Genomic DNA, 25,923 nt, shown 5'->3' with positions numbered 1-25,923 from the left:
CTGCCCCCCCCCCCCCCCCCCCCCCCCGGCCAAAAAAAGCCTTAATGAAAGTAGTAAGTTTTAGTCATTGGATTGGTGTCAGCCATATAAAAATCCAGAGGTCATTCTTGTTCTTTATGACTTTTCATTTAAAGTAAGATTGACTTCTCATTTAGATTATTTGCTGTTTTAAGAATTGTTCCCTGGAAAGTGGTCAGGGTAGTAAGATTGGGAAAAGCTAATAGAAATGAAAAACTGAGAATAACTTGATTTATGCTTTTAATGGAGGAAAAAAGGAGACACCTACAAAATTGTGGGGAGGGTGGGAAGTCTCATGCTTAGTGGCTCAAATTTGGAAAAACAAAAACAAACTTCAACTATTTGTTAAGCTAGTTTTATATTCTTAAATGTTAAATCCTTTTTTTTATTTGATACACTTGTTTTTAGAGTAATTGTTCTTCTACAAATAATTGATAGAAGACCTACATTATTATACCCTAGTATATCAGTAATATAACTATAGTTCCTTACCATTATTGGGATTCAGAACTCCTGTCCATGTGATTGTTAGTGATGTGCTCTGCCCTCATTGGGTCATGAGTAGAGGTATAAATTGTTTCTGTAGGAGTGCCATTAATTTTTTATTTTGCCTTTCAAATCCCATTGTTTCCCATTCTGTTCTGTCTTTGGGAGAATGCAGTGCTTTTGTTTGAAGGATGATTTCTTTAATAGAAGAATTTAAGACTGAATGTAATGAAAAGTAATTCCATTCTATTATATCCTACATTCTGAGTTTTGCTTTTGCATACAGTCTTCACGTAGATAATGATGGTTCCTTGTTGTACCCTATTTTATTGTTATTAGAAATGACATGGGTTTAATAATCATTTAAGTTGAAGGTTTATTTATATGATATTTAGTAAATGCAGATATTTCAGTATTTTTAAAGTATAGTTTACTTTTGCAGATTTCTTTGACACTTGTACTTCAATCAGCCTTGAATATTTTGTTTTCTAATATTATAATATGTAGGTGTATGTGTTGGGGGGACGTTGTCTTAGATGTAGTCCTTGATTTCTTTTCAGATGATGTCTGATAGAGACATTTTCATTATATTTAAGAAAATGGTTCAGTTTCCCAGGCAGATTAGATGACTTGGGGATATGTATGTTTCTACTTGAATATTCAGAATGAAAATTTCCTCTGTTTTAAATAATTTCATAATGGCTTATAATTTTAAGGAAGTTATCTTTCTGAACAAAATAAATTTCTATCACTGTTTTGTAATATCACTTATTATCGAATGATGAAAAGGTTGAGTAACAGCACAAGGTCACATATTTGGTAAGTGGTCCAACTGAGTTTGGAATCAAAACTGCTTTAGACTGCTTTCTAGTTACTAATTATTACTATGAAATGAATTTCCCTGTTATATACCTTTTACGCTAGGAAGTATCTCTCTGAAAAACATTATCAGGAATTTTATTGTGTCCATTTGTGTGCCACAATGGAAAGTAGCAGACATTTGAGTCAGAAGTCTTGGGTTTCTGGAGCTTTGGGTCACTAGTGTGACTTGGGGCAGGTCTTTTAGTTTTTGTGAGCCTCAATTTTTTTATATGGACAATAGGAATACTTTAAGTACCTGTTTTACCTGCTTTATAGGTATTTTATGAAATTTTCATGTAGACCATAAAGTACTTTAGAATTAATAGTTAGTAATTTCAACTGTTATAGAACCAGCCTAATTACCAGTGAGAAAGGAAATTGTACAGAAACGCTTTATTAGAAATAGTATTAATATTTTCTGTTAAAACTCATAATTCCATGCCAACATAGATATATGAATTTTAGCCATTTTAGGTTCAGCTGTAGAATAAGATCTCTTCCAGTTCTAAAATTATTTTGATAGCTGCCTATGTGTCGTAGGGACTTAATCTTTTTTCTCTAAAGATGAGATATATTGATTAGATATTAACCAATTAAGCCTACTAAGAATTGGTTGGTTATTCTATAACAGTCTTGTTGTCCAGTCATGAGTGTTCAGTGATAGTTTAACTACACTTTAATCCCTCCTACTACTTTATGGAAACTCAATTGTGGAGCATTTCAGCATTAGCCTAAACAATGGTTTTGAATACGTTAAGCTCCTAACAATTAGGGAGCAGTTTGGGGCATTGAATAATGTGGAATGATGCAATTGAACCTGACAGCTTCAACAGTCTGCCTACTCATGGGACCTGAAAGTTGTTCACACTTGGTTTCATCTCTCATCACACGCTGAGTATTAAAGCCTTACTGGTGGTAGCTGACACAGAAATGGGCCTTTTATCAGAATATATCTCATAGTGTAAAGTTTGAATTGATCAGGAGAATAATATGAAACTTTTCATTGTTCTCCAATCCCTGTGTAATACTCATTCATAATTTTTCCTGAGAACTTTTCTGGTCAGACATACTGTTATTTGCAAGTTCAAAAAATATATGAATTGTATTTAAGAATGTTTGAATTCTTACATTTTACTTGCAGTGTTGCTAATGTTGTTATAAAATATACAGATTAAAATCACTGCAGTTTAGAGCACAGCCTTATAATACCAAGGTCAAAGGTTCAGATCCTTATACCAACCAGCTGCAAAAACAAACAAAAATCACTGCAAAAGGAAGCATCTAATTTTTTTTAGGAAATACGTTTTTAGTCTTTGAAATGTACCCACAGTTAGTATCAGAATATAATTGGTAAATTACAGCAAACCCTTGAACCACACAGGTTTGAACTGCATGGGTCCACTTGTACGTGGATTTTTTTCAACCAACTGCAGATCAAAAATACAGTATTTGCAGGATGCAGAACCTACATATACAGAGGGCCAATACTGTGTATACAGAGGGCTGATATACTCAGCAGATTCTGTAGGGCCAACTGTTAAATGCCAATTTTCAACTGCAAAAGGGGGTCAGCGTCCCTAACCTCCGTGATATTCAAGAGTCAACTGTATATTCTTTTAAGAAGTTAATGGAAAAATAGAAACCGTAATAGCTTATGAAAATAATTTTTAAATGCAAGCTCAAATGTACTGCCTAACATGTGCCAAGCATTCTTCTAAGCCCTTTGCATGTATTAACTCAATTAATTCTCACAATATTCCCAAGAGATAGATGGAAATTGAGGCCAGGGAAGTTTAGTAACTTGGCCAAGGTGAGACAGCTTAGCTTGTGGCAGATAAAGTGATAATAAAATTTTTTCTCTTAAAAGTATATACAAATTAGGAATTTTAAAAAATAAATACGTATATTTAATTTTGTGAATCTGACAAGATTTTGGAAGAATAATTTTAAAATTATGTGTCAGTACTGGGAAGCTTGAAGAAGCAGCTACAACATTTTAGAGCTTGCTTGAATCATCTCATTTTAATGTTTATTGACAGGTTAATTGTGCTTTTAAAAAAACGCTTGCTGTAACCTGTTCCTGTATGTTTGAAGTATGAAGTTTCAAATCCACCTCTAAGTGAAGTATTGCTTTGATACTTTCCAGAGGTGAAATTTTTGTAGGTACCATTCTTTCAAACCTAATTTTTCTTCTTTATTATTTTGCTTTTTTCAACATTAGGGAAATTTACCAAAACAATACCCACTTTTAGGTCTTATATTCAGATAATTGAGTAGACTTAGCCCAGCTTTTTTCCCTGTGCAACTAATTCCTTTAGAGTGAGCAAAGTGCGAAGGAATTTAATAGAGTTACTACTTTTACAACTAAGCTCCTTTCAAACATCTCTGTGGCCATAAGCAGATATTTGAAATAAACTATTAACAACAGGAGAAATTTCATGCTGAAATACAGTTTTAATCTTGTTAATATGTTAATATGGTATGTCAGTCTACTTAGAAAATACTAAGTTACTCTTCTGATTTGTTTTGAGTTTGAAAACGGCCTTGGTAGAGACTTGCAGTTTTTATAGATGTTTAATATATTAACTTATTCTAAATTTGTGAAGTGTGTTCTTTAACTCAGATACCTAAACATATTTTGTTTAAAAGTGACTTAGATTTACCTCAGTAACTAGTCAATTTATTCCTAATCTACTGGTCTTTGGGTCCATCTTATAAAATAATTATACTTCTTGTAATGAAGTTTTTACTAGAATGTTAGAATAAATGTTATAAACATTTTGAGTAGAAGTGGTTCCTTTCAATTATTAATCTTGGGAGGGGGGAAAACCTCTTCAAGATATTGTATACTGCAAGTTTTAAACCAGAAGTTTATTATGACAATATTAACTTCTTCTTTTGAAATAATTTTAGGTGGGTAGAAAAGTTGCAAGAACAGTATAGTGTTCCCATATATCATGGATATCCTTTTCTCAGCCCCAAGCATTAACAGCTCATATTCTTATAGTGCCAGTAGATCCAATGAGGATATCTGTCCACAATAGCTATTCTCCTTACCTTGGCAAGGATAAAATTGAAATATCATAAGGTAGGTACTTTGTTGCAAAAAGAATTTCTGTTCTAGTTTTCATTCCAGATTTTCTGAAGCAGATTTATGGTACATTAGTAATCTGCTTTCAATGCACTTTTTAAAATCCATGTCCAAAGTATGCTTTAGAGAAGTGTGTGTATGTTAATGTTTCCTTTATTCTTTGTTCCAGATTTCTTTTATATAAATGCTTTCAGTGCCCTTTATGCTTCATAACCCTTATTTCTTTAGGTAAACATGGATTTTGTTCCATGCCCCTGAATCTTAGTAAGCTTTCACTTATTAATGACAACAAAGAAATTTGAGTCTACAAAATGCCAAACACTATTTGTGTACTCTGTTCAGTAAGTCATCTTTCTTTTCCCTGATCTCTCACTTATCCATCTTCTCTGTTACTAAGTTGTGGGATCTTTTCTCTAAACTGTGGAGGTTTCTTGGCCTGGAGATGCCAACAGATAGGGTCATCAAAGGTTCCCAGCATTAACCATTCCAAACATTACTTCAGAAGTATTGGCTAAGCGGTGACACATTTGTAGAGTCATTGGTAACTCATGTTACCTACTCATGAATATTCCAGCAGAAATTAATGTAGAGTGGTTTAGACACTTTAATATACCGAAACAGCACTATCCGGTAAAATTAATAACTTGTTTTTATTTATCTTTGAAAGTTTCTTATTTAGATAAATGTAATAATTTTGAAAAAAAGAAAAACAGCTACTAGATATTTTTTAGCCATCCATCCAGTTTGGGAAATTGGTCATTTAAGATAGTATTCCTGGGGTCGGCCTGTGGCTCACTCGGGAGAGTGCAGTGCTGATAACACCAAGGCCACGGGTTCGGATCCCATATAGGGATGGCCGGTTTGCTCACTGGGTGAGTGTGGTGCTGACAACACCAAGTCAAGGGTTAAGGTCCCCTTACCAGTCATCTTTAATAAAAAAAAAAGATAGTATTCCCATTTTAGTTTGCTATTATTATTATTATTTTAACTTTTGCCAGCCACCTATTAAAAATATATACTTTCCTGCTTTGGAATATGCTAAAGATACTTCTTTCTGATGATAGTCATTATGCAAATCAGTAATTATGCTCTACTGCTTTCTATTTTGATCTTTAGTATAGTGGGCCTAATGGATGATAGGAAAACTAAGACAATTTGGAGACTAGATCAAGAAAATGTCACCCTCTGAAATATGAAGCTAGTGAGGATAAATATACAGCCCTTGGCAGAAGGAAACTTTCCTAAAAAAGAGTGCATTTCTCATGAGTTGGATCTTTTGGTTCTTATCAAGAGAGTAAGGCAGTTCGTAAGACTGATAATTGAAACTAAAAAGCTACTCCAGCTGGTATAATATTAGTTATGATTTAGCCCTATGTAACATAGACAACCGTGTGAAAAAGGAGAGTCAAAAGGCTAAGGATGTTTCCTTGCTTTGAAGGTGCTTAGGAATCTAGAGGCACATGCTTTTTGAAGACCACCCCACCAGCACTCTGTAATGTGTGCTCACTAACTCATATTTTCTGTCTTCTTTTGCTGTCAACTGTTACTTCTTGCTGCCAACAAACTGTCTTAAGATATTACTTTTTCTTCCTCCTCCGAATTAATTTTCCACTTATAATCTGATATGTGCTTAGTTGATCTGCTTAGAATTGTGTCTAGAGTAAGGGTAAATTGGCTCTGTGAAAGGCATTTTTTTAAGTATTAGGTAGCTGAGACTTTAACACGTGGGATTGGTAACATCTGGTTTTTCTTTATGAATCTTGTTTTATGTATCCTGTGCCACTAAATACTTGGTAAGTGTCTACTGTGATCTTTAGGTTGAAATTAAGACGTACCTTTTACTGGGGGCTAATTGATTGTTAAATAGGACTTTAGAGTACAAAGTTATTGACTTTGTATGCATATCTTTAATAAGAGGAAAAATTAAACTCAGAATTTGATAGATTGAATTTACACATTAAAGTATGAACTATTCCCTTTGAAACAATCGAAAGCAAGGACAGGATTCTACATCACGGAGTTTATTTCTGTGAGTTGTAAAAGTACATTTTTTATGCTTAGTAAGTTGGCTAAAGGCCAAGATATTATGCCATGATATGAGTCTATCCAGAAATACAGTTTATTCTCAGTAATATTTTGCTTGTTATAACTACTATTCGTCTTTTGTGTGCAGTTGTACATGTCAAAATGTCTCACATCTTTGGTCTGCTGTTATTTAACTTCTTTATGTTAGAAGTGCTTCAGTTCTTTGAAGTTATTTTTAAGAATTTTGTTCTGAAATAACTGTGCAATGATTTCATTTTATAAAAGCTTAAGTTTGATTTCATTCAGGAAAAGACGAATAAATCTACCTTAAAATTTGTGGTTCTGTTAAATCTGAGAATTATTTCAAGCCAGTAATAGCCTTCTGTGAGTACCAGTATTTTGTGTACAAGAGATTTGCTTCCGAGATACTACATTTTAAAGTTATAATATTCTTGGAAAGTAGGAGAGAGCATGCACATCAAAGAAGGCTTTTTTATTACATTGTATTACGCAATACTTTGGCCAGCCTCCTTAGCTTCATCTGTTTAAGGGTTCATTTTCGCTTGTTTGGCACAGGTCCCAGTAGAGGCCTTCAGAATTGTGGTTAGCAACATGAATGAATTACAAACTTTGGACGAGCTCTTCAGTTAGTAGAGCTGGCTTCCTGCCAAGAAGACAGTGCCTTATATGGGGTCAGGGCATAGCTGTGATTCGTTGAGTCCTACATTGCATAGAAAATATACTTGTAATGCCTGTTTGCTTTCTTTAAAAATAAAAACAAAACAAAACAGAAAAAGCAGCAGGCTTCCAAGTCTATCAGAATAGGAAGTAACAAAATAGTGTGCAGGTTTTACTAATGACAGAGTTAAGCAATGGAAATATGGCTTTGTGTAGTTAAAATACTGGAAGTAGAAGTAAGACCTTTTGACCTCCTTAGCCAGTTTATGATGTAAGAGATTGAAGCATTTGTTAGACATCTGTTGTCTACCTGCCTTTATTTTATAAATGGTTTAATAAGATTAAATAAGTCGTATGTCCACATGGTTACCATGTCTCTGGATTTTGTATTGACTAGATACTCCAAAAATTATAAACAGGAATAGTTAACTTTGAATGTGTCAGTACTTTTTTTTTTTTTTTTTTTGTAGTTATGTAACATTTCAAAAATTGATGCATTGGAATGGTAAGATAAGTAAAAATGAAATTTTCTTTTCAGAAAGTCAGGAATTTTTGTTCGTATTCTTAAGTTGGAGAGAATAGTTACTAGCTCTGTTAAGAGAAAAAACATTGAGATATTTTCAAATATAATTAATTTATCATTGTAATTCTTTTCATTTAGGCAAATACCCTATCTGGATCTTCTCTTAGTCAGGCACCATCTCATATGTATGGCAATAGATTAAATCCAAATTCATCAGTGGCAGCTCTTATAGCTCAGTCTGAAAACAATCAAACAGGTAAGTTTTCAAGAATTATTAAACTCTAAAATTTTCTTCTCTCCCAGTGTAATTTTCCCCGTTGGCTTATTTTATTTGAAAAAGCCTAGGGGGGTGTGGTTAATATAGGCTTTTCCCTTTCTTTTCTTTTAACCAAAAGAATCACAGTTGGAAAATGTTAAGTATTTGAGGTGGTAGATATGTTGACTAGCTTGATTTAATTATTCTACATTGTATTTGTAAATCATGTTACTTTGTCCCCTATAAATTTGTACGATTATAAATTGTCAATTTACAGTTTTTAAAAACAAAAAGAATTACAGTTGGAAGCAAATAGTATGCTGTACTGCAAAATAGTGATGTGCATTTTATACTGTCTGTAATTTAGATGTTTAAGCAGAGCCATCAGCACGCAGGAATGCAACAATGTCTCCTGTGACTTTTGTGATTGATGTGTTCAGTTCTCAGTTCTATGCAATGAAAGTAACATAACACTGGGCTTTTCTGTGAATAGCCTAAACCTTTATTTGCATAATTCATGAAATTGCATTACACAAACTTGGTTAAAAAAAATCCTGTTAGAGAATTTCTACAGTGTTTAGTAATCCTGTGAATTTTTACCAGTTGACATTTTGTAGCTTTTGCCTCTTGTACTGTTTTAATGAGCCACTGGATTTGCTTTGTTTCATTCCATCCTTAAGGATTTGTTGACATGTCCAAGTAGTCATGCCTGTTTGGGGGAAGGGAATGGGTTTAGCAGTTCACCAAGAAGGGATCAGTCATGTCTTTACCCTTTAAGGGTCAGAGGTTACCTGACTCAGAATCAGGGGAGGACAACCTTGCAAGAGGCCAGATAGGGTGATTTTATAAGGAACTCACTGCAGGGGAAATACAAGTTACTTTGCAAGCAGAGATATTTGGTATTACCTAAGAAGTATTTTGAAGAATTAAATTTTATTTTAAATACAGAATTCTGAATTCCTACTTGTTTTTATCAATTTGGAAATTTAATGTTATATGTAATTTTATTCTTCTTGCGAAGATCCGTGTAACATATAATTTTAGTCTTGCTGTGTGGCTCTATGTAAATGTGTTTTATGACTTGTCTTGGGATGCAAAGTGTTAAAAAATACAAAGCATAGGGATTTGCTGTGATAAGCATACAGATTAGCTGTCCACAGCTGTGATTCATTACTTTAACCGTAGAAATTAAAAGTGGCTGAGGGGAGGGTACTGCAAATGCAAACCACGCTTCTGTGCTGTAAAATTGAAAGGAATGAAAGAACAGAACATAATCCATGGCCTTCTACACCCACAAAAACGTGTAGGGACAACGCCTTACATGCCACAGTTCAGCAATTCTAAACTAGCAACACGCTAGATCTTCTACTTTCATAGTAACTGCAAAAACAGTGGTAAAGGTTTAATGTATGTTTTAGGAAAAATCAGGGCAAGAGCTTAAGACCTCTTATCTAGTGAGAGTCATTTTATCAGCTCTGAAATATTTGCACTGCAGATCAAGATCTTGGAGACAATAGCCGCAGCCTAGTTGGCAGAGGAAGCTCACCCCGAGAAAGTCTCTCACCACGGTAAGCACTATTTACACTGCAAAGTATAGGCTAAAAGAAACATTTTGAGATTTGGAAACTTTGTTATCTCGTATCAGTAGAGTGTATATTTGTGAGGCCATAAAAGCATTCTATAGATAAGAAGCATGTCTAGACACTCAAGAAAAATGATTCTAAATTAATTTGAATATTAATTTAAACACATGATTAGATTTCTAAGCTAAAAGCAGTATTTTTCTTAGGTTTCCAATCAATTTGAGCTCTTATATTTCTCATTTGTATAATCAGCTGCTGGTACCATTAATGCATTGATTTGGGTAATTATTTTTGGTCGTAAGATAAGTCTTAAAATCTCTTGAAGCTGGAAATGCAACACTTTCAGCTTTGGGTTCCAGTTTTAGCTCTGTTGTGGTCAATGCACTTAACCTCTTAGTCTCTATTCCTAATTCAGTAAATGAAGCTTTTGTGGTAGGTATTTAAAATCCCTCTAGTTCTGAAATTATTTGAATCAGAATATATAGCAAATGTATCCCATGCTTTGTGAGATTATCTTCCATATTTTATGACAACATTCAGGTACCATATATTAATATGTAATTTATTAATGTGAGGTTATAGAACTACAATTCCTTCTGTTCTAAATGGGGAGAGTGGTGGTATGGCATATTGTGTCAGTTTATAGAACTTTAGTGATGGCTATCTTTTTATTAATTTTATTTCACCTTTTCAACTTTACCTTCTTGTTTGTTTTCTCTAATTTTGTTGTAAACTCTGCCTCAAGCATGGTATTAGACTGGGGGAGAATGGAGATCAGGAGGAAAAAGCCCATTCTAGGGTCTTTTTTTCAAGTATTGGAGAAATTCAATTAAAAATTTAAATTTTTACGAGATGACAAACTGTGAATATCACTGTTGCTGTGTTGTTAATGTATTTGGGGAGTGTCTATTAAGGAACATCTTTATCATTATGGAGATTAGCCTAATAACCTCTAATTTTACTATGTTCTAATGGTATATCTTGTAGTGCTTTTTTCCTATATGATCCTGATTGAACTCTATAGAAAAATATCCCTTCTTAGGAAATGAGGATAAAATTATCTGATTAGTTGCATTTTATGTTGTGATTACTTCTATATTATTTTATTTTTCTTTTCAAAAAAGAAAGTTAATGTATTTTTGCTCATATGTTTGGTGGAAGAAGCTTTTCTGTGTCCCTTTTTAAACTTAAAATATCACACAAGCCACCCAGAAATTTTTCAAAATCCCTTAGTGCTATTATGCTTCAGTGTAATGTTTTTTTTCCTTTTTTATAATTAGTTAAATGGGACTTAACACCATAAATGGCACTAAATTATTTTTAGCATATATTTCTAACTTTAAAAATCAGCCTGAAATGTAATAGCCTAAGTTATCTTGGCATTATGTACTGTTTGGAGAGGGATGGCCAACTGTATGTAGCACGTAATGTGTATGTGTGGAATGAAAAGCCCCATTTGTTTAACTACTCGTTTAGAGAGATTATTGTTAGAGAAGCATATTAAAGGCAGTGGCAAGAACTCCAGTGGGTTATTAGAAGACCTGAGTGGTAGCCCCAACTCTGACATTTACCAACATTGTGTCTTTGGACAAATCACTAAAGTCTCTTGTTTCCTCACTTGAAAATGGAGCCAGTAAACTAGGTTTTGAGTTCTCACTAGGTTGTTGTGAAGATCATGAGATATAATTATGTATAAACATTTCTAGAACTTTAAAGTTTTTACTAATGTATTATGTTAGAATGGAGGCTGGAGACCAGAAATGGCCACATTTACTAATTTAAAACAAAAAGTGGATGAGAGAGCATTGCATGTTCATATTAAGTAGAATTTGTTCTGGAAGGATTGAGTGATTATCATTTGAAATACAGATCTAAGACATTTTAGAAATATTTATATAAAGGTCTCAAATAAAAATTGCTTTGGTCTTAATAATGTCTCTTAATACTGAAAATACTTGAAAATAAGTAATTTTGAATTTATAACAAAAGGCTGCTTTGAAATTGTTAAAAAAACCCTTTTTAGGGATATTTGAGATTTTGTTGATTGTAAATTCACATGCCTTCCGCAGTATTATAAATTGTAAAACTTTATTCTGGTAGCATATATTTTGAGGCAGAATGGTGGAACTCTTTTCTCTTCTTGCAAGTTAGTCTCTCTAACCTTGTCTTTCCCACTTTTATCTTGAAAAGCCATACCAAGTTCTTTTATTTCAGAGATTTTTGGTGTTGTGTTTATATTTTCTAGTGGTTTTTAATTATCTAGTATGGCCAGCTATTCCCTTGATTTTATAATTTGGGGAGGAAGAATGATAATTGCTCAATTTTAGGGTAGATTATGGTTTTATAAATCCAGGAACCTGATACTTCTGGCATAAGCAGCCTGGTGTTAGAGAACTTGTACAGGAAAAAGAGGTCAGCATAAGGTAAGAAACTTCAATGCACTCTCCTTAAAAGCATTCCTCTTCTTTTTAATATGAGAATTAATGTTTTCAACAGATCCCCTGTAAGCAGCTTACAGATTCGCTATGATCAGCCAGGCAACAACAGCTTGGAAAATTTGCCTCCAGTAGCATCCAGCATAGAACAGCTTTTGGAGAGGCAGTGGAGTGAAGGACAGCAATTTTTGTTAGAACAGGGTACTCCTAGTGACAGTAAGTATTTCTTTTCTTGTCTTTAAATAAAGATGGATGGATGGATGGATGGTCAAACAGATAGGCAGATGGAGACAGAAGTCACTTTTTGTCCAGAATAGTAATAAAATTATGATATACACTTAAAATAATATGGGTAAGAAAGTGTAATAGAGTGGTTTAATAGAACAGATTCTTTGGTGTTACTGCTTGGATTTGAATCCTGTCTTTACCTTTTATAACAATTTGATCTTTGGCAAGTTTCCTAAAGTTCTTTTGTCTCCTATTTGTAGAATTAGGAATAATATACCTATGTCATAGGATTGTTGTGAGGACTGACATGAAAAATGTAAAGAACACTGCCTGGCTCATATAAAGTGTGGTCTGTTAACTGGTTATTGTTTATAATTGTTATAATATTGGTACTACAATTCTTCATTTTATTTTATTCTTATCAGTTTACTAAAATACATGAGCTCTGTCTTCTCTTAGCTTAACTGTTTGAAGAAAATTTGCTCACCTCTAGAGAATTTATTTTAAAAAATTTATATGGCCAACTGTCTTAATTTTACAGTTTGGAAGAGGAAAATTACTAGATTATATATAATTAGTATATATTATGTTTATCATATATTTATTAAATTATATGGTATACGTTACGCGTATATATATATATATATATATATATATATATATATATATTTAGTATCTTATATATATATATATATAAGATATATATATATAAAGTATATATATATATATTTAGTATCTTTACTGTTTTAAGTATTAGGGCCTAAGAGGTGAAAAATGCCAAAAAAGAGCAGAGTTAACAGGTGGCAGTTAGCTAGGGAAGTGGCCTTGTGTTAAGGATATATGATTTTGGGGGAAAATGGTGGTTTTCATCATTTGGGGATGTAAACTTTTGCTGCTTTATTTTATTAAAACATTTGCTTATTGTTAGTTTCCCAAGTTCCATAAATTGGTATTTTTATGAATGGTGCCCTGACAAAAAATGCTAATTGTGAGGAAATTCATGCCGGGATAATCCTTTAAACTTGATAGCTGGAGGACAGGTTTAGCTTAGTCTTATTGCATCTCATTTGGGCACACTAAGGGTTTCTTTGTGGGATCTTGAAGAGGAGGGATAAAAGTTAAATCCTTGGGAAATGACCATATGTGTCTGTACCAGTAGAGTTGTGTTTTCTGAAGGCCCTGGGGTCATGTTAAATAAATCCAACTTTTTAATACATAGAATTTTAAAAATGTCCCTCACTGTGGCCTAACAACAACACTGTGTTGTCAGTTGGGAGGTCCAAGTCAGGGAAGGAATTGAGACAGGATTTGAGGTGATGGGCAGGACAGAAAGTCAGCCTGTTTACAGATGATGTGCCTTTCTCTGAGAGTGGAGAGAGGTGTCTCAGGTGCACACACAGCGCTCCCTGCTGGAGGATCTGGGGAGCAACATGCTGAGCAGTGGGAATTGGAGGCATCCTGCCAGGTGTCTGATGGCATGCTTAGTCTAAACAGAGCAACAAACAAAACTGTGTGCTCTTTATTGTGGTAAGAGATGTCGGCGCGATCCTTTCCTACTGTAAATATGACTTCAGTGAAAAATCCTGGAAGGCGCTTTAATTTAATTTATTTTGATAGAAATAAAATGTTGTCATTGTTTTTCATTGAGAAGGGAAATTACCTGAACCTGGTGGGTATTTTTTTGGTATGTGGCAGCAAAACTTCCAGAAGGTACATCTAGGAACAATTTCCCTTTATGCTTATATACATACAAATATAAATATGACATTTATATCTAAATTTAGGAGTAAAACTTAATCATTAAAACATATTTTATAGAATTTCTGCTTTTCTGTTTTAACTTATTTCTAAGGTTATTCGACACTATGTTCATAAAATACTTAGTCCTACATGTGTGGGCTTGTCTTTATTAAAAAGCATCCAAACGTTTGCTAGTTTTAGGAATGCTGAAGTCATTACACCAACTTCAAGTTGAAAATCGAAGATTAGAGGAACAAATTAAAAACTTGACTGCCAAAAAGGAACGACTTCAGTTATTAAATGCACAGCTTTCAGTGCCTTTTCCAACAATAACAACAAATCCTAGTCCGTCTCATCAAATACATGGATTTTCAGCACAGACAGGTAGGTATGAAGATTTTTATTTTGTATCTAAGCAACATAGGATAGACTTTCAATGTCATTTGGATAATAAGTGAGTAATAACTGATCACCAGTTACATGAAGATGTTGAAAAGGAATGATAGGTTATTTTTGAAGGGCATAAAGGATCCTGTTAAGTGATCGACTTGGATTTGCTCTAACTTCTCTAGTACATAATTTAATGGTAAAATTTATTTAAATGTATAATGATCTTGTTATTGATTAAAAGCTATGGTATTCAATAGAGATATAGATTTTTTCCTATTTAAACTGGTCTTAGGAATAACAAGAGTCAATATTTAAGTGTTTTTAACATGGGCTTTAGCATAAGCTTTTAAGTAAGCCTTTTAATTTACACATAATGTAATTTAACAGGGTAAATAGGTTTCTTTCTTCTTTTTTTTTTTTTTTTTTAGCTCCTACTACTGATTCGTTGAACAGCAGTAAGAGCCCTCATATAGGAAACAGCTTTTTACCTGATAATTCTCTTCCTGTATTAAATCAGGTAATTTTTGTGTGGTTATTTTCATTTGTGTTTCACTCGTTAGCAATAGTATATTACATTAAATGGTTTAAAATAATTCTAAACAGTTTTGCTGTGTTCTTTCTATTCTTTGTTACATTAGGACTTAACATCCAGTGGACAAAGCACCAGCAGTTCATCAGCTCTTTCCACTCCACCTCCTGCTGGGCAGAGTCCAGCTCAGCCAGGCTCAGGAGTTAGTGGAGTTCAGCAGGTCAATGGCGTGGCAGTGGGGGCGCTAGCTAGTGGAATGCAGACTGTAACATCCACCATTCCTGCCGTGTCTGCAGTGGGTGGAATCATTGGAACTTTGCCAGGTAACCAACTGGCAATTAATGGCATTGTAGGAGCTTTAAATGGGGTTATTCAGACCCCTGTCTCAATATCCCAAAACTCTGCCCCCCTCACCCATACAACTGTACCACCTAATGCAACACATCCAATGCCAGCTACACTGACTAACAGGTAAGAAACCTATTTAAATATGTTTCAGATATTTTAGTGCGACATAGTACCAGTGTTGTCCATGCTTTACATTGGGATTTTTAATGTGTTCTAAGAAAATGTATTCTAAAAGCATATTATCTACCAAAACTTTTAAACTACGTATATTATACCCAGAGTATACTTATTTTTGAAACTTGAGTAATTCAGACTAAAAATTAAATCATCTTAAGTAACAAAGCATTAAATATATTCTGTGCTGAAAATTTCAGTCTTGATCTGTGATATTTATTTTTAAGTGTTTATTTTTCTTATTCCCTTGTATATTGCATTCGTGTATCATAAATTCTGAAGGCAATATTTTAGTGGAGCTTACATGTGAATATTTCTTAAAATTCAACTATGTGATTTTGTTAACTTTCTAATCAAAGATTTTGATACAGGATGAAGATGAAATGTTTATCTTGAATTTCCAGGAAGTGAGACTCACTGGTTTCGTTGTATTGGAATTTCATTTGAATGTGCATTCAAAATAAGGGGACTAAAGCTATGTTGTTGTTAAACATACTTTTGGGGAATAGATAATTTTAAAGGTATTTGCAGTGGGTACTACTAGTAAGCTATTTCTTCTGTCTTCTTTACATTGGTGCTTAATTTTATGGCCATTGAGACCATTAAAAAAGGTTAGGTCAAATCCATTAGGGGTATGCTTAGATTCTTTCTTTGTTTTAAAGATGTGTTACTTAGTGTGGGTTAAATGATCCTTAAATAATTAAAAATATTACATATGCTTGTTTTAAAAACACATGTAAATTCTAATCCAGAAAATAAGTTAGTGCTTATTTGGTGTATAATAAAAGAAAAACAAAACATTTCTTGACAGTGTGAATCCTTGTTTAGCTTTATACATGCACATATATATATAGAGAGAGAAAAAATCTGTACGTAATTGTTTTCAAAGTGTAAATTTGTTAATTTATTAAACTTCAAATTGAAAAGTTGTCTTTTACATTTTGGGAAAAAAAATTAAAGGTATATAGTAGAAAGTAAGAATTTTAATCATTTTTCAGTGCCTCAGGACTAGGATTATTTTCTGACCAGCAAAGACAAATACTTATTCATCAACAGCAATTTCAGCAGTTGTTAAATTCTCAACAGCTCACACCAGTAAGTTCTTCCTTTTGATAATATTTGATTTTTGTTAGGAGCAACTGTTCTGTTAGCATAGATATTCAGTGTGAATATTGATTACTCCTTTGTAAAATAACATCATTGAATGTATAATCCAAAAAGTTCTTCTTAGGGCTCACTTGGTTAGAGCACAGTGCTGATTACACCAAGCACCAAGGTCAATGATTCAGATCCCCAAAAGAGCCATCCGTGGGGGGAGGGGGAGTTTTTCTTGCCATTTAGTATGGTCAGTGATAACTGTAATGACATCACATCCATTCATTAATTTACAAATATTAGAACATGTATGGCGGCACTTTTGGAGGCTCTAGTGATAGAGTGGTGAATAAGACATAAGTGTATTTTCTTGGAGCTTCATTTCGATAAGGGAGATGGACAATAGATACATGTTTTTTGGTTGTGATAAATACTGAGAAGAAAAATGGAACAGAATAAGGGGACAGAGAATGGTGAGATGATGGCCATTTTTGATAGGATGGTGAGCACAGACCTTAGTAAAAGTTTAAAGAGTGTGCCTTTTTGACCAGTAGGAGAGAGAAGAGAAAGGGCACTGGAGGTGGAGGGCACAGCAGCTGTAACAGTCCTGGCCATGTGTCTGCGTTGTGGAAGATTGGAAGCAGGTAGCCTGCCAGAGAGTAGAGGAGCCAAAGAGAGGTCAGGGAGCTAGGCGTGAGCTGGATGGCCCTGTGCTGCCTGTTTTAGCTGTGGCAGGACATTTGGATTTTATCTTAAGTGTGATGGAAAGCTATTGGTGATTTTTTTTTTTCTTTAAACCTTTCTATTAGAAATTTTCAAGTGTACCCAAAGTAGAGAGTAGAGTGTACTGAAGCCCTGTGTACCCGTCATACTATCACCTAGCTTTAATAATTATCCCAATTTTGTTAATCTTGTTTTATCCGTCCCTACTTTTTTTTCATTTTAAGAATTAATTGGAGTGTTTTGAACAGAATAAGAGACATGACAATGATTAATATTTCTAAAGGATTACTGTAGCTGCTGTGTGGAGACTAGTCTGTGTGTATATTGGGAGGGGAGATGGGGGCAGAAGTAGAAACAGGGAGGAGTGGTCCCACTGTCAGTGATCCAGCAGAAGATGCTGGTGTCTTAAAGTAGTGGGGTCTGCGTGGTTGAAAACTCTGGAGTTGTGGGATGTTTCGAGGATAGAACCAACAAGACTTGTTTGTCAGCCATACAAGAAAATGAAGAATCCTAAGCAATTGGATGTTGACTTTTACTAAGATTGGCAGAACAGAAAGAAACCAGTTTGGAAGAACAAACAGAAGTCCCATACGGACATAGTAAGTTTGAGATGTCTGTGTAGATGTTCAAGTGACACGTAGACCAAGCGGTTGTATAATATGAGTCTGAAATAGAAATTTGGGTCATTGCTGCATAGATGATGTTGAAAGCCATGAAATTTGACGCTGTCTCCTGAAGAATGAGGACTGCTGTCTGAGCATGGAGTGCTGGACATCCTGTAAGAGGAGGAGAAACCCATGAAGGATATGGGGAAAAAGTGGCCAGTGAGTTAGGAGACCTGAGAGAGTGGAGTCTTAGGATCCAGGTGAAGAGAAAGTTTTCAGAAAGGGAGGAGTCAACTGTCAAATGCTTCTGATAGCAGAAGAATTGACCTCTGGATTTGGTTATCTGGAGGTTTTTGACAAAAGCAATTTTGGTGTGATGGAAGTAAAAACCACTCATTAAGTGGTTCAAAAGAAAATGGGAAGAGGGAAGGGAAGATGGAGTATAGACCACTCCAGACCTTTTACTGTAGAAAGCAGAGAAGTGGGCAGCTAAAAAGAAAGAAAGATGTGGTGTAAGGCGGTAGCTTCCATTCATTTTGGCTATGGCAGCGTGTGTGTGTTGATGGGAACACTCCTGGTGTAGGAGAGAGGCGGGACTCCAGTCAAGCAGCGAACTCTTAGGAAGGCAGAGGAGATGAGGACAGCATTTCACTGTTGTCACAGAGCAGGCAGAGCACCTGAGGGTGGGTTTTATGATGGGAGATGGGGGAAATCCCACTTTTAATGTTTCTAATTTTCTTAATTAGAATCAGAAGTAAAGTTATCAGCAGAGTGTGAGGGAGGGAGATCAAGGTTTGAGGACAGAGAAGATGTGACATAGTTATCTTGGAGAAGGGGAGAAAAAATTGACTAGGATGGATGTGGAGTATGCGGCTCAGGGGCAAGGCAGCCCTGGACCTCTGTAGTCACGAGACCAAGTCCATGTCCTCATGTGGCTTTTCTCTAGCCCGCTTTCCCCAACCCACTTCATTTAGTTGGGCTGCTTGGAGAATTCATTGTTTAATTGATATAGGGTGTCAGCCTTTGTTTATAATTTCTTTCTAAAATATACTTATGTCTTTTTTTGCTTTAGTAAAAAAGTATATTGAAAATACTTGTTTTGATTCTGGATCATCATTTTCACTTCCACTGTTTTTACAGTGTTAAAGATTGTATATAAATTCTTAAATGCTTACACTAATATGTAGTCTTTTTTATTTCTTGCCTTGTCTTAATATGAATTACTAAAACTCAGCTTATTTGGGTCTCTTCCTGTTAATCAAGATTTTACTCTAATAATAATGGCACATGTATATGTCTCATTTCTAGAATATGGTTGTTTAGGGGATTTTCTGCACAAATTATTGCTGAAAGACAGTAGGAGGACTAAAGGAGTTTAAGCTCTACTTTTTCCTTAGTCAGCTAAGGTTGTGAGGGTGAAGTTTGTTCCTTTACAGGCATCAAACTTTATGCAAGCAAGAATTTTATTGCAAGGTATACATACATCTTCTATCTTAACAAAAAACTCTTTACCCCATTTTTCCCACCAACTACTACCCTGTTTCTCTGCTTGCTGTCTCCTCCCTGACTGCCTTCATATTGCTAAATACAATGGTCAGTTCTCATTCATCTTACCTGACCTGGCAATAGCATTTGACAGCCTCTTGACTTGAGAGTGCCCTAGAATGCAGTGATCTCCTCCAGGCACATGTCTTTAAATTCCATCTATGTGCTGATATTTACATCTTCAGCCCAGGCCTCTCTCTGGAACTTCAAACTTCTGTATCTAACTGCTGCTTATTCGCTATCTCCACTTATATATCTTAACAGGCACTTCACACATAACATGTCCAAAACTGAACTGATCTTCCTCCACAGTCCTGCTCCACCCATGGTTTCCCCACCTCAGCTGATGGCAGCCATCCTTCCAGTTGCTCAAGCCAAAAGCCTTGCAGTCCTCTCTTTCTCTGACCCCCCACATTCAGAAGTCCTGAAGTCAGACAGTTACTCTCTGCTCAAAACCTTCCAGTGGCCTCCCATTTTACTGTGAGTAAAAGCCAAAGTATTCATGGTCTCCAGTAAGAGCCCTGCGTTCTTCTCTCAACTACTTGCTCACCCTACTCCAGCCCTACCGGGCTTTTTGCTGGTTGTGGATCATGCTGGATATGCTCTGCATAGGCCCGTGGCACTGCTTGTACCTCCTTCCCTGTTAAAGTGGGAAAAACACATCCTCTTTTTCTTCCACTCTCACAGCACAATCAGCAACACAGAAGACAGCTTCTGTGGTCAAATGTGTGGAGATTTTGTTCCCCACCAAGCAAACAGTTGATTCCGCAGCAGACAACAGCTGGATGTCCTTCAAATCAGTTCTGACACTGTCTACCTGGACATAGCATCAGATCCCATAGGTTGAGGGCTCAGTCCCCCCAAATTGCCCCCCCCCCCCCCCCCTCTGATGCCAGTTACAAGCCACAGCTTGCTGTACTGTGCTTCTGACTGGCTACAAATTGGGGTTCCCACAAACCCCTCCTTGGGTTCAATTTATTTGCTGAATGACTCACAGAACTCAGGGAAACAAGTACTTAATGTTTACCAGTTTATTATAAAGAATACAGATGAAGGGTGGGGTATAGGGGAGGAGTGCAGAGCTTCCATGCCCTTCCCAGGTGCGCTGCCCTCTAGGAACCTCCATGTGTTCACCTATCCAGAAGTACCCTAAACCCTGTGCTCTTGGGTTTTTATGGAAACTTCATTACATAGGCATGACCAAAACATGGACAGCTGTAGAAATGTGATTGGCCAAAAAGGGTGTGATCCAACACTAACAGTCTGGGTGGAGAACACAGCAAGGTCTGCCTGTTCAGATTCTTCTTGGCCTCTCTGTGCACCGTTCCTTCCTCTCAGGTACAGGGCAGGGCCCCTTCTAGAATCGGGGTTTTATGACTTACAGTCAGACAAGGTAGGTTAGAGAATTTCTTTCTGGTCAGCTCCAAGACAGAAAGGTTGGGGAAGGTTAGAACAAGCCAGGAACCATGGATGAAAACCAAAATATATATATCATAATATCACAAAACCCCATCTCCACTTGATTCAGTCCCTTGTCTCCTCTAAGCCTTTGTCGAGATATTAATTTCTCAGTGAGAACTGCCCCGATTGCACACTCTTTCATTTCCCTTTATCCTTAGCAATAATCACTGTAACATTTGTTTATTTGTTTGTCCCCCATGTCCTGCCATCCCTCCTCCCCCCGTAAGCAGGCAAGGATTTCCCTCCCTGCAATATGTCTCAAGTACCTAAAACAGTGCCTGTTTTACCTGTACATAGTAAGCACTAAGGAAATATATGCTGTAAAGGAGAATTCATAACTACTTCAAGAAAGCACCCTTATTGTTAGACATGAGTGAGAACTTAAAGACTGTTTTGAGTCTCGACAGAATTAAGAGAAGGGTTTGAACCATGTGATGCATTTTATTTTATTTATTTATAAATAAATAAAGTTGATTGTACGTATCTGTGGGGTACAGAGTTGAATATCAATACTTGTGTGTAACATGTGATACTCAAATCACATGATGTATTTTAAAGTCAAATATGGATAACTTGTGACTTATCTAAGCAGCTGTTTTCCTTGATCATCACAGATAACCTAATTTGATTAGAAGTCTCCTCTGAAAAAAAAAAAAGGGCCAGCCCGGCCGCACACTCAGTAGAGTGCAGCGCTTGGGAGCGCAGTGGCGCTCCCGCCGAGGGTTCGGATCCCATATAGAGACCGGTCCGCTCACTGGTTGAGCGCGGTGCGGGCGTGACACCGAGGGTTGCGATCCCGTTACCGGTCACGAAAAAAGACAAAAAGGAAAAAAAAAAAGTCTCCTCTGTTTGTTTGCCCTGTTGTGAAAATAAGCTGTTCACTGATGATACTGACATTTTATAGTAGATGTTTATTATCTAGTGCAGCATATTTTTCTAGATAGAATACTTGTTTTTTTTTTTCTCAGCAGTGTGAATGTGACTTACATTTAAATATCCAATATTAAAAGAAAGAAGGAAATAGAAAGGGCAGGCTTTAGTGACTGCTGAATGCTATGATTGGGAACTCACTATCTCCCACATGTTTTTGCCTAAGGAACAACATCAAGCCTTTCTGTATCAGTTAATGCAACATCACCACCAGCAGCACCACCAACCTGAACTACAGCAGCTACAGATCCCTGGACCAACACAAATACCTATAAACAACCTTCTTGCAGGTACTCAGGCGCCCCCACTTCACACAGCTACCACCAACCCCTTTCTCACCATTCATGGAGATAATGCAAGTCAGAAAGTAACAGTAAGTATATTTTCTCTATTATTTCTAATAGAATAATAAAAATAATATTGATTGATCAGAGATGATCATTTTTCAGCCTCTACTTATTTGTTTTAAATTTGTTATTTTCCTGATATTTTCTTAAACCAGTTGTTTTAGCAGCTGGGTACTGTAAACACAAAGGACCTAAGCCAGTTTATATATCCCCTAAGTATATCAGTTTGAATTTTGCACATAAGGTTTGAAGGCTGTTTTATAATTCAGTTTTCAAAATGAAAATATATTTTAGCTAGCAAGTTGTTTAGGACAGTTCAATCAAAAGACAATAGTTGGTGTTTTTAGAGAAGCTTTATTTCATTAATATGTTTAGAAATCGATATAATTTAGGAGTAGTTCTATTATTTTGCTCCAATGTGCTTTTTAAAACTGAATTATATTTATAATAAAGTTAATGTATAAATTTAAGGCAAGCAATCTAATTATTCTAGATTACTTTTTTTTTTAAAGAAAGTAAATTCCAATACATTTGTAATGGAATTTAAATTTTAAATTCTTTATTAATTTCATGTAAGTGATAGCATTTATCCTTTGAATATAAAAGTTAAGATAAATTAAAACTGGATGCAGGAACAGTATACTGCACATATAGTAGCACACATTTTAAGGCTGTTTCTCTCTATTAATTTTCCCCTTCAATTAGGTCTACTTTACTGGAGTATAAATGTTTCCCCCTAAATTCCAGTTCAGGGCAGAACCCTGTTAGAGGAAGGATATTGGGATATAGAATGGAGACTGGACATCAGGAAAAGGAAGAAGGGAAAGAATGAGGTGGGAGACTTGGCAAATAAGAGTGTTAAAAGTCACAGTGTTTGCTACTTCCCATTACTTTGAAAGTTGTCTGTTTACTGTGCATTTAGTCTTCAAAAACTTTAGTTTGTATTTAGTAATAAGAATTGGTTCAAAATGTAGGATTATTGTTTTTCATTAATGCTTCAGTGCTTTTTGTTTGCCCTCGTTTCACTGACTTCCTGATTGTGAATACTGTCATTGTCACAAGGCTTGTTACCTCTCCAGTGTTTTGCTGACATGAGAAATTTCAGTGATTTTGTATTAATTTAGAAAATTTTTGTACTGATTTCCCTTCTTTCTCAAGTTTTTTTCTTCTGTTAAAAAGTGAATTAATTACAAGCTAATTTTTCCTGAGTTATAAATATGAAATGATGAAATGTATTTTTTAATGGATAAACCACAATAATAAATAATATAAAAATAAACAGAGTACTAATCAGCTAGTAGAGGAAAGCAGGGCTGGCAGGTAATAGTTACTGAGTACCCCACTGTGTGCCAGGCATCCTACAACAGCATATGCAATTTCAATCTTTAAAATAATAATAGGTTGTAACCTCATTTTTTTATAGATTAGTAAAAGAAAACTAAAAGGGATTAAAGCTAAAAGGACAAAGAACAAATGTGGGATCAGAGCTCATGAATTTCTTAGTTCATAAAAAATTCATTTTCCACAATACCATGCTGTTACAGCTTCTGTGGAAATGTTGATTTTGGAGGATGATTCATTTCTAAAGAGTTTTACTCCTCAGATGGGCATGCCACCTCTTTGTCTTTGTATATTGCTGAATATGTTTTTAAGGCATTTACTAGTAAATTCATGTCTTTATATTATGCTGATAAGTAGCCATGCCGAATTGCGGAAAAAAGGAATAACCATGTATACTGCATTTTCTCTGTCAGATGCAATTTCAGTTAAGAGGCTATTATCTCACATGTTGGCCAAAAATTGACTTAGCTAATGCATCTGATTTTGTTTGTTTGAACTGCAGAGACTTAGTGATAAAACTGGGCCTGTAGCTCAAGAGAAAAGTTGACACTTGAGAAACATCAAGAAATTGCCTGTCCTGCTGTTGTAGCACTTCATCAGGATGCTCTTGCAGCCCTATTCCTACAGCTATGAAGAAATGCAGCAAGAAACTAACTGCACAACAAAGGATTAATTGCCACAAGGACATTCTTGTAAGGCTTTGATTAATTTTCTTGTTGCTTTGTTGCACTGAAATGGGATTCCCATATCCCCCCAACCCTCATCCAAATTTTTTGAACTTTGAAAGAAAATTTAATAATTAACTATTGTCAGTGAAATAATTTACGTGCAGTGAGTTTATCAACCTGAGAAAAATTTAACATAGTTGGTGCACAACTAGTTTTGTCACAAATTGGAGATATGACTAGCAAAAACTAAAGACTTACCCCATTTACAAACTACTTGATTTTATTGTACAAGTTGGAATATAAAATATGATCTTTTGTTTGGGTTGCTTGCTCCGTGAGTCAAATCTTAATTTCCTTAATTTCAAGGAACTGTCCAATTTCTTCTCCTGGAGTTTTATTGATTAAATATTGCAAATATATAGATCATCAACTGGGACTTGTCAATCTTTGTTAAAAAAAAATTTCCTTTCTAATGGGATTTGGCCAATTTTGGTAATCAAGTTAGGATGGTAATGTCTGCTTCTGCTAAAGGTAATTTTCTTTTGATAATTGCTTTTTCTTTAGTGTTAAGATCTACTCATATTTTAAAGAAAGCTTTGTTAAGTGAGTTCTAAGGCTGCTGGGGGAAGCAGATCAATTCAAAGCAAAAGACTTCTTTCAGAAAGAGGGGCCACTCTGGAAACTGCTGGTAGGGTTTGGCCTTAACCAAGTGCCTGTTCAAACCTCCATTGTGTTGCAGCGGCTCTAGACAGCAGAGCACAAGCTGCAGCCAGTCCTCGTAAGGAGCAAGACAGCCCATCATGCCAGCAGCCTTCTCCTCCTTCCCCATGCTCCGCCTTTATTAAAAACTTTCTATGCCACTGTAGATAGCTCAGGCAAAACTATTACCTGGGTATTTATCCACTAATGAGTCACGAGAAAATGAGTGGATTTGGTAAGAATATATATTTGTTTTATTTAAACAACTTCCCATTAGTGACCATTAAAACAAACAACACCACTATAGTTCCTGAAACAGGTGAAATATGTATTACAGCCCTTCCACTTTGGGTAGTCACACTCTTGATGTGACAGTATGGCATAGTAGTAAATTAAAGAATTGGGGATGTAATCATTGAACTGTTCTTTAATGTGTGAATTATTAGTGGAAAAGACCCAGCTGCAATTTGACCTCCACTGTGTACTTAGCTGGAAGAACATGTTAATTCTGCAATATGTCTCTTGGTTAAACATTGCACAGTTCTTACCTCATTTCTGTAAATAAGGTTTTGTGAATGTTTTGTATTGTGAAAAATTCATAAGATAACATTGATATTTTGATTTGTAATATTTCTAATTGGTAGATTTAATTGAAAAGTAAAATTAATTTATTTTTATATGTTCAGGGGAATTTTAAAGAAGGTAAAATCTTTTGTAGATAATTTAAAAAATCAGTGTGGTTTATTTTACTTATTTAACCCACTGGTTGTTATTCTGTAACAATTTGTATAAATGGTAAATTTTGAATGTGTTGTTATTTTACCTAGTTGTAAAATTCCACATGTATTAAAAGAAAATGTACAAAGTTTTTGTTAATAAAATTTAATAATGTTTATAACTCTGTGCCCTTTTCGTCTGGAGAGGATGAAGGTCCTGAAGACCATGGGGCCTCACACGTGCAGTTCATTCCAGGAGTCTTGGGGTGGGCTTTGTGTTTGGAGCATCTGTCTAACATCACCTTGGAGCTGTCTAAACTTTGCTCTGTGCAGTGTGCAGAGCAATGTGCATAGCAGCCACCCTTGTGTTCAGAGACGTTAGACCGTCCTGAGACAGGAGTGTGCACTCTTCAGACTGCTGTGGTTCA

The 25,923-nt window shown here is 35.4% G+C and overlaps 1 protein-coding gene across 1 annotated transcript in view; it reads left to right on the top strand.

The window, feature by feature from the left end:
• MLLT10 (myeloid/lymphoid or mixed-lineage leukemia (trithorax homolog, Drosophila); translocated to, 10) overlaps positions 1-25,677 on the top strand; it is a 230,102-nt gene extending 204,425 nt beyond the window's left edge. Inside the window, exons 14-22 of the mRNA XM_008579437.1 lie at positions 7,821-7,938; positions 9,434-9,506; positions 12,018-12,172; positions 14,120-14,308; positions 14,743-14,831; positions 14,953-15,314; positions 16,364-16,460; positions 21,891-22,097; positions 23,915-25,677. Of these exons, the coding sequence (XP_008577659.1) occupies positions 7,821-7,938; positions 9,434-9,506; positions 12,018-12,172; positions 14,120-14,308; positions 14,743-14,831; positions 14,953-15,314; positions 16,364-16,460; positions 21,891-22,097; positions 23,915-23,959 (1,335 nt within the window). The 3' untranslated portion in view covers positions 23,960-25,677. The remainder of the gene's footprint in view (positions 1-7,820; positions 7,939-9,433; positions 9,507-12,017; positions 12,173-14,119; positions 14,309-14,742; positions 14,832-14,952; positions 15,315-16,363; positions 16,461-21,890; positions 22,098-23,914) is intronic.
• Positions 25,678-25,923: the final 246 nt, after the last annotated feature.

This window comes from Galeopterus variegatus, unplaced genomic scaffold, assembly GCF_000696425.1.
Source record: "Galeopterus variegatus unplaced genomic scaffold, G_variegatus-3.0.2 Scaffold1884, whole genome shotgun sequence".
Taxonomy (NCBI): Eukaryota; Metazoa; Chordata; class Mammalia; order Dermoptera; family Cynocephalidae; genus Galeopterus; species Galeopterus variegatus.
The sequence above is the reverse complement of the archived record's forward strand: the minus strand, read 5'-3'. Positions and strand labels throughout refer to the sequence as shown.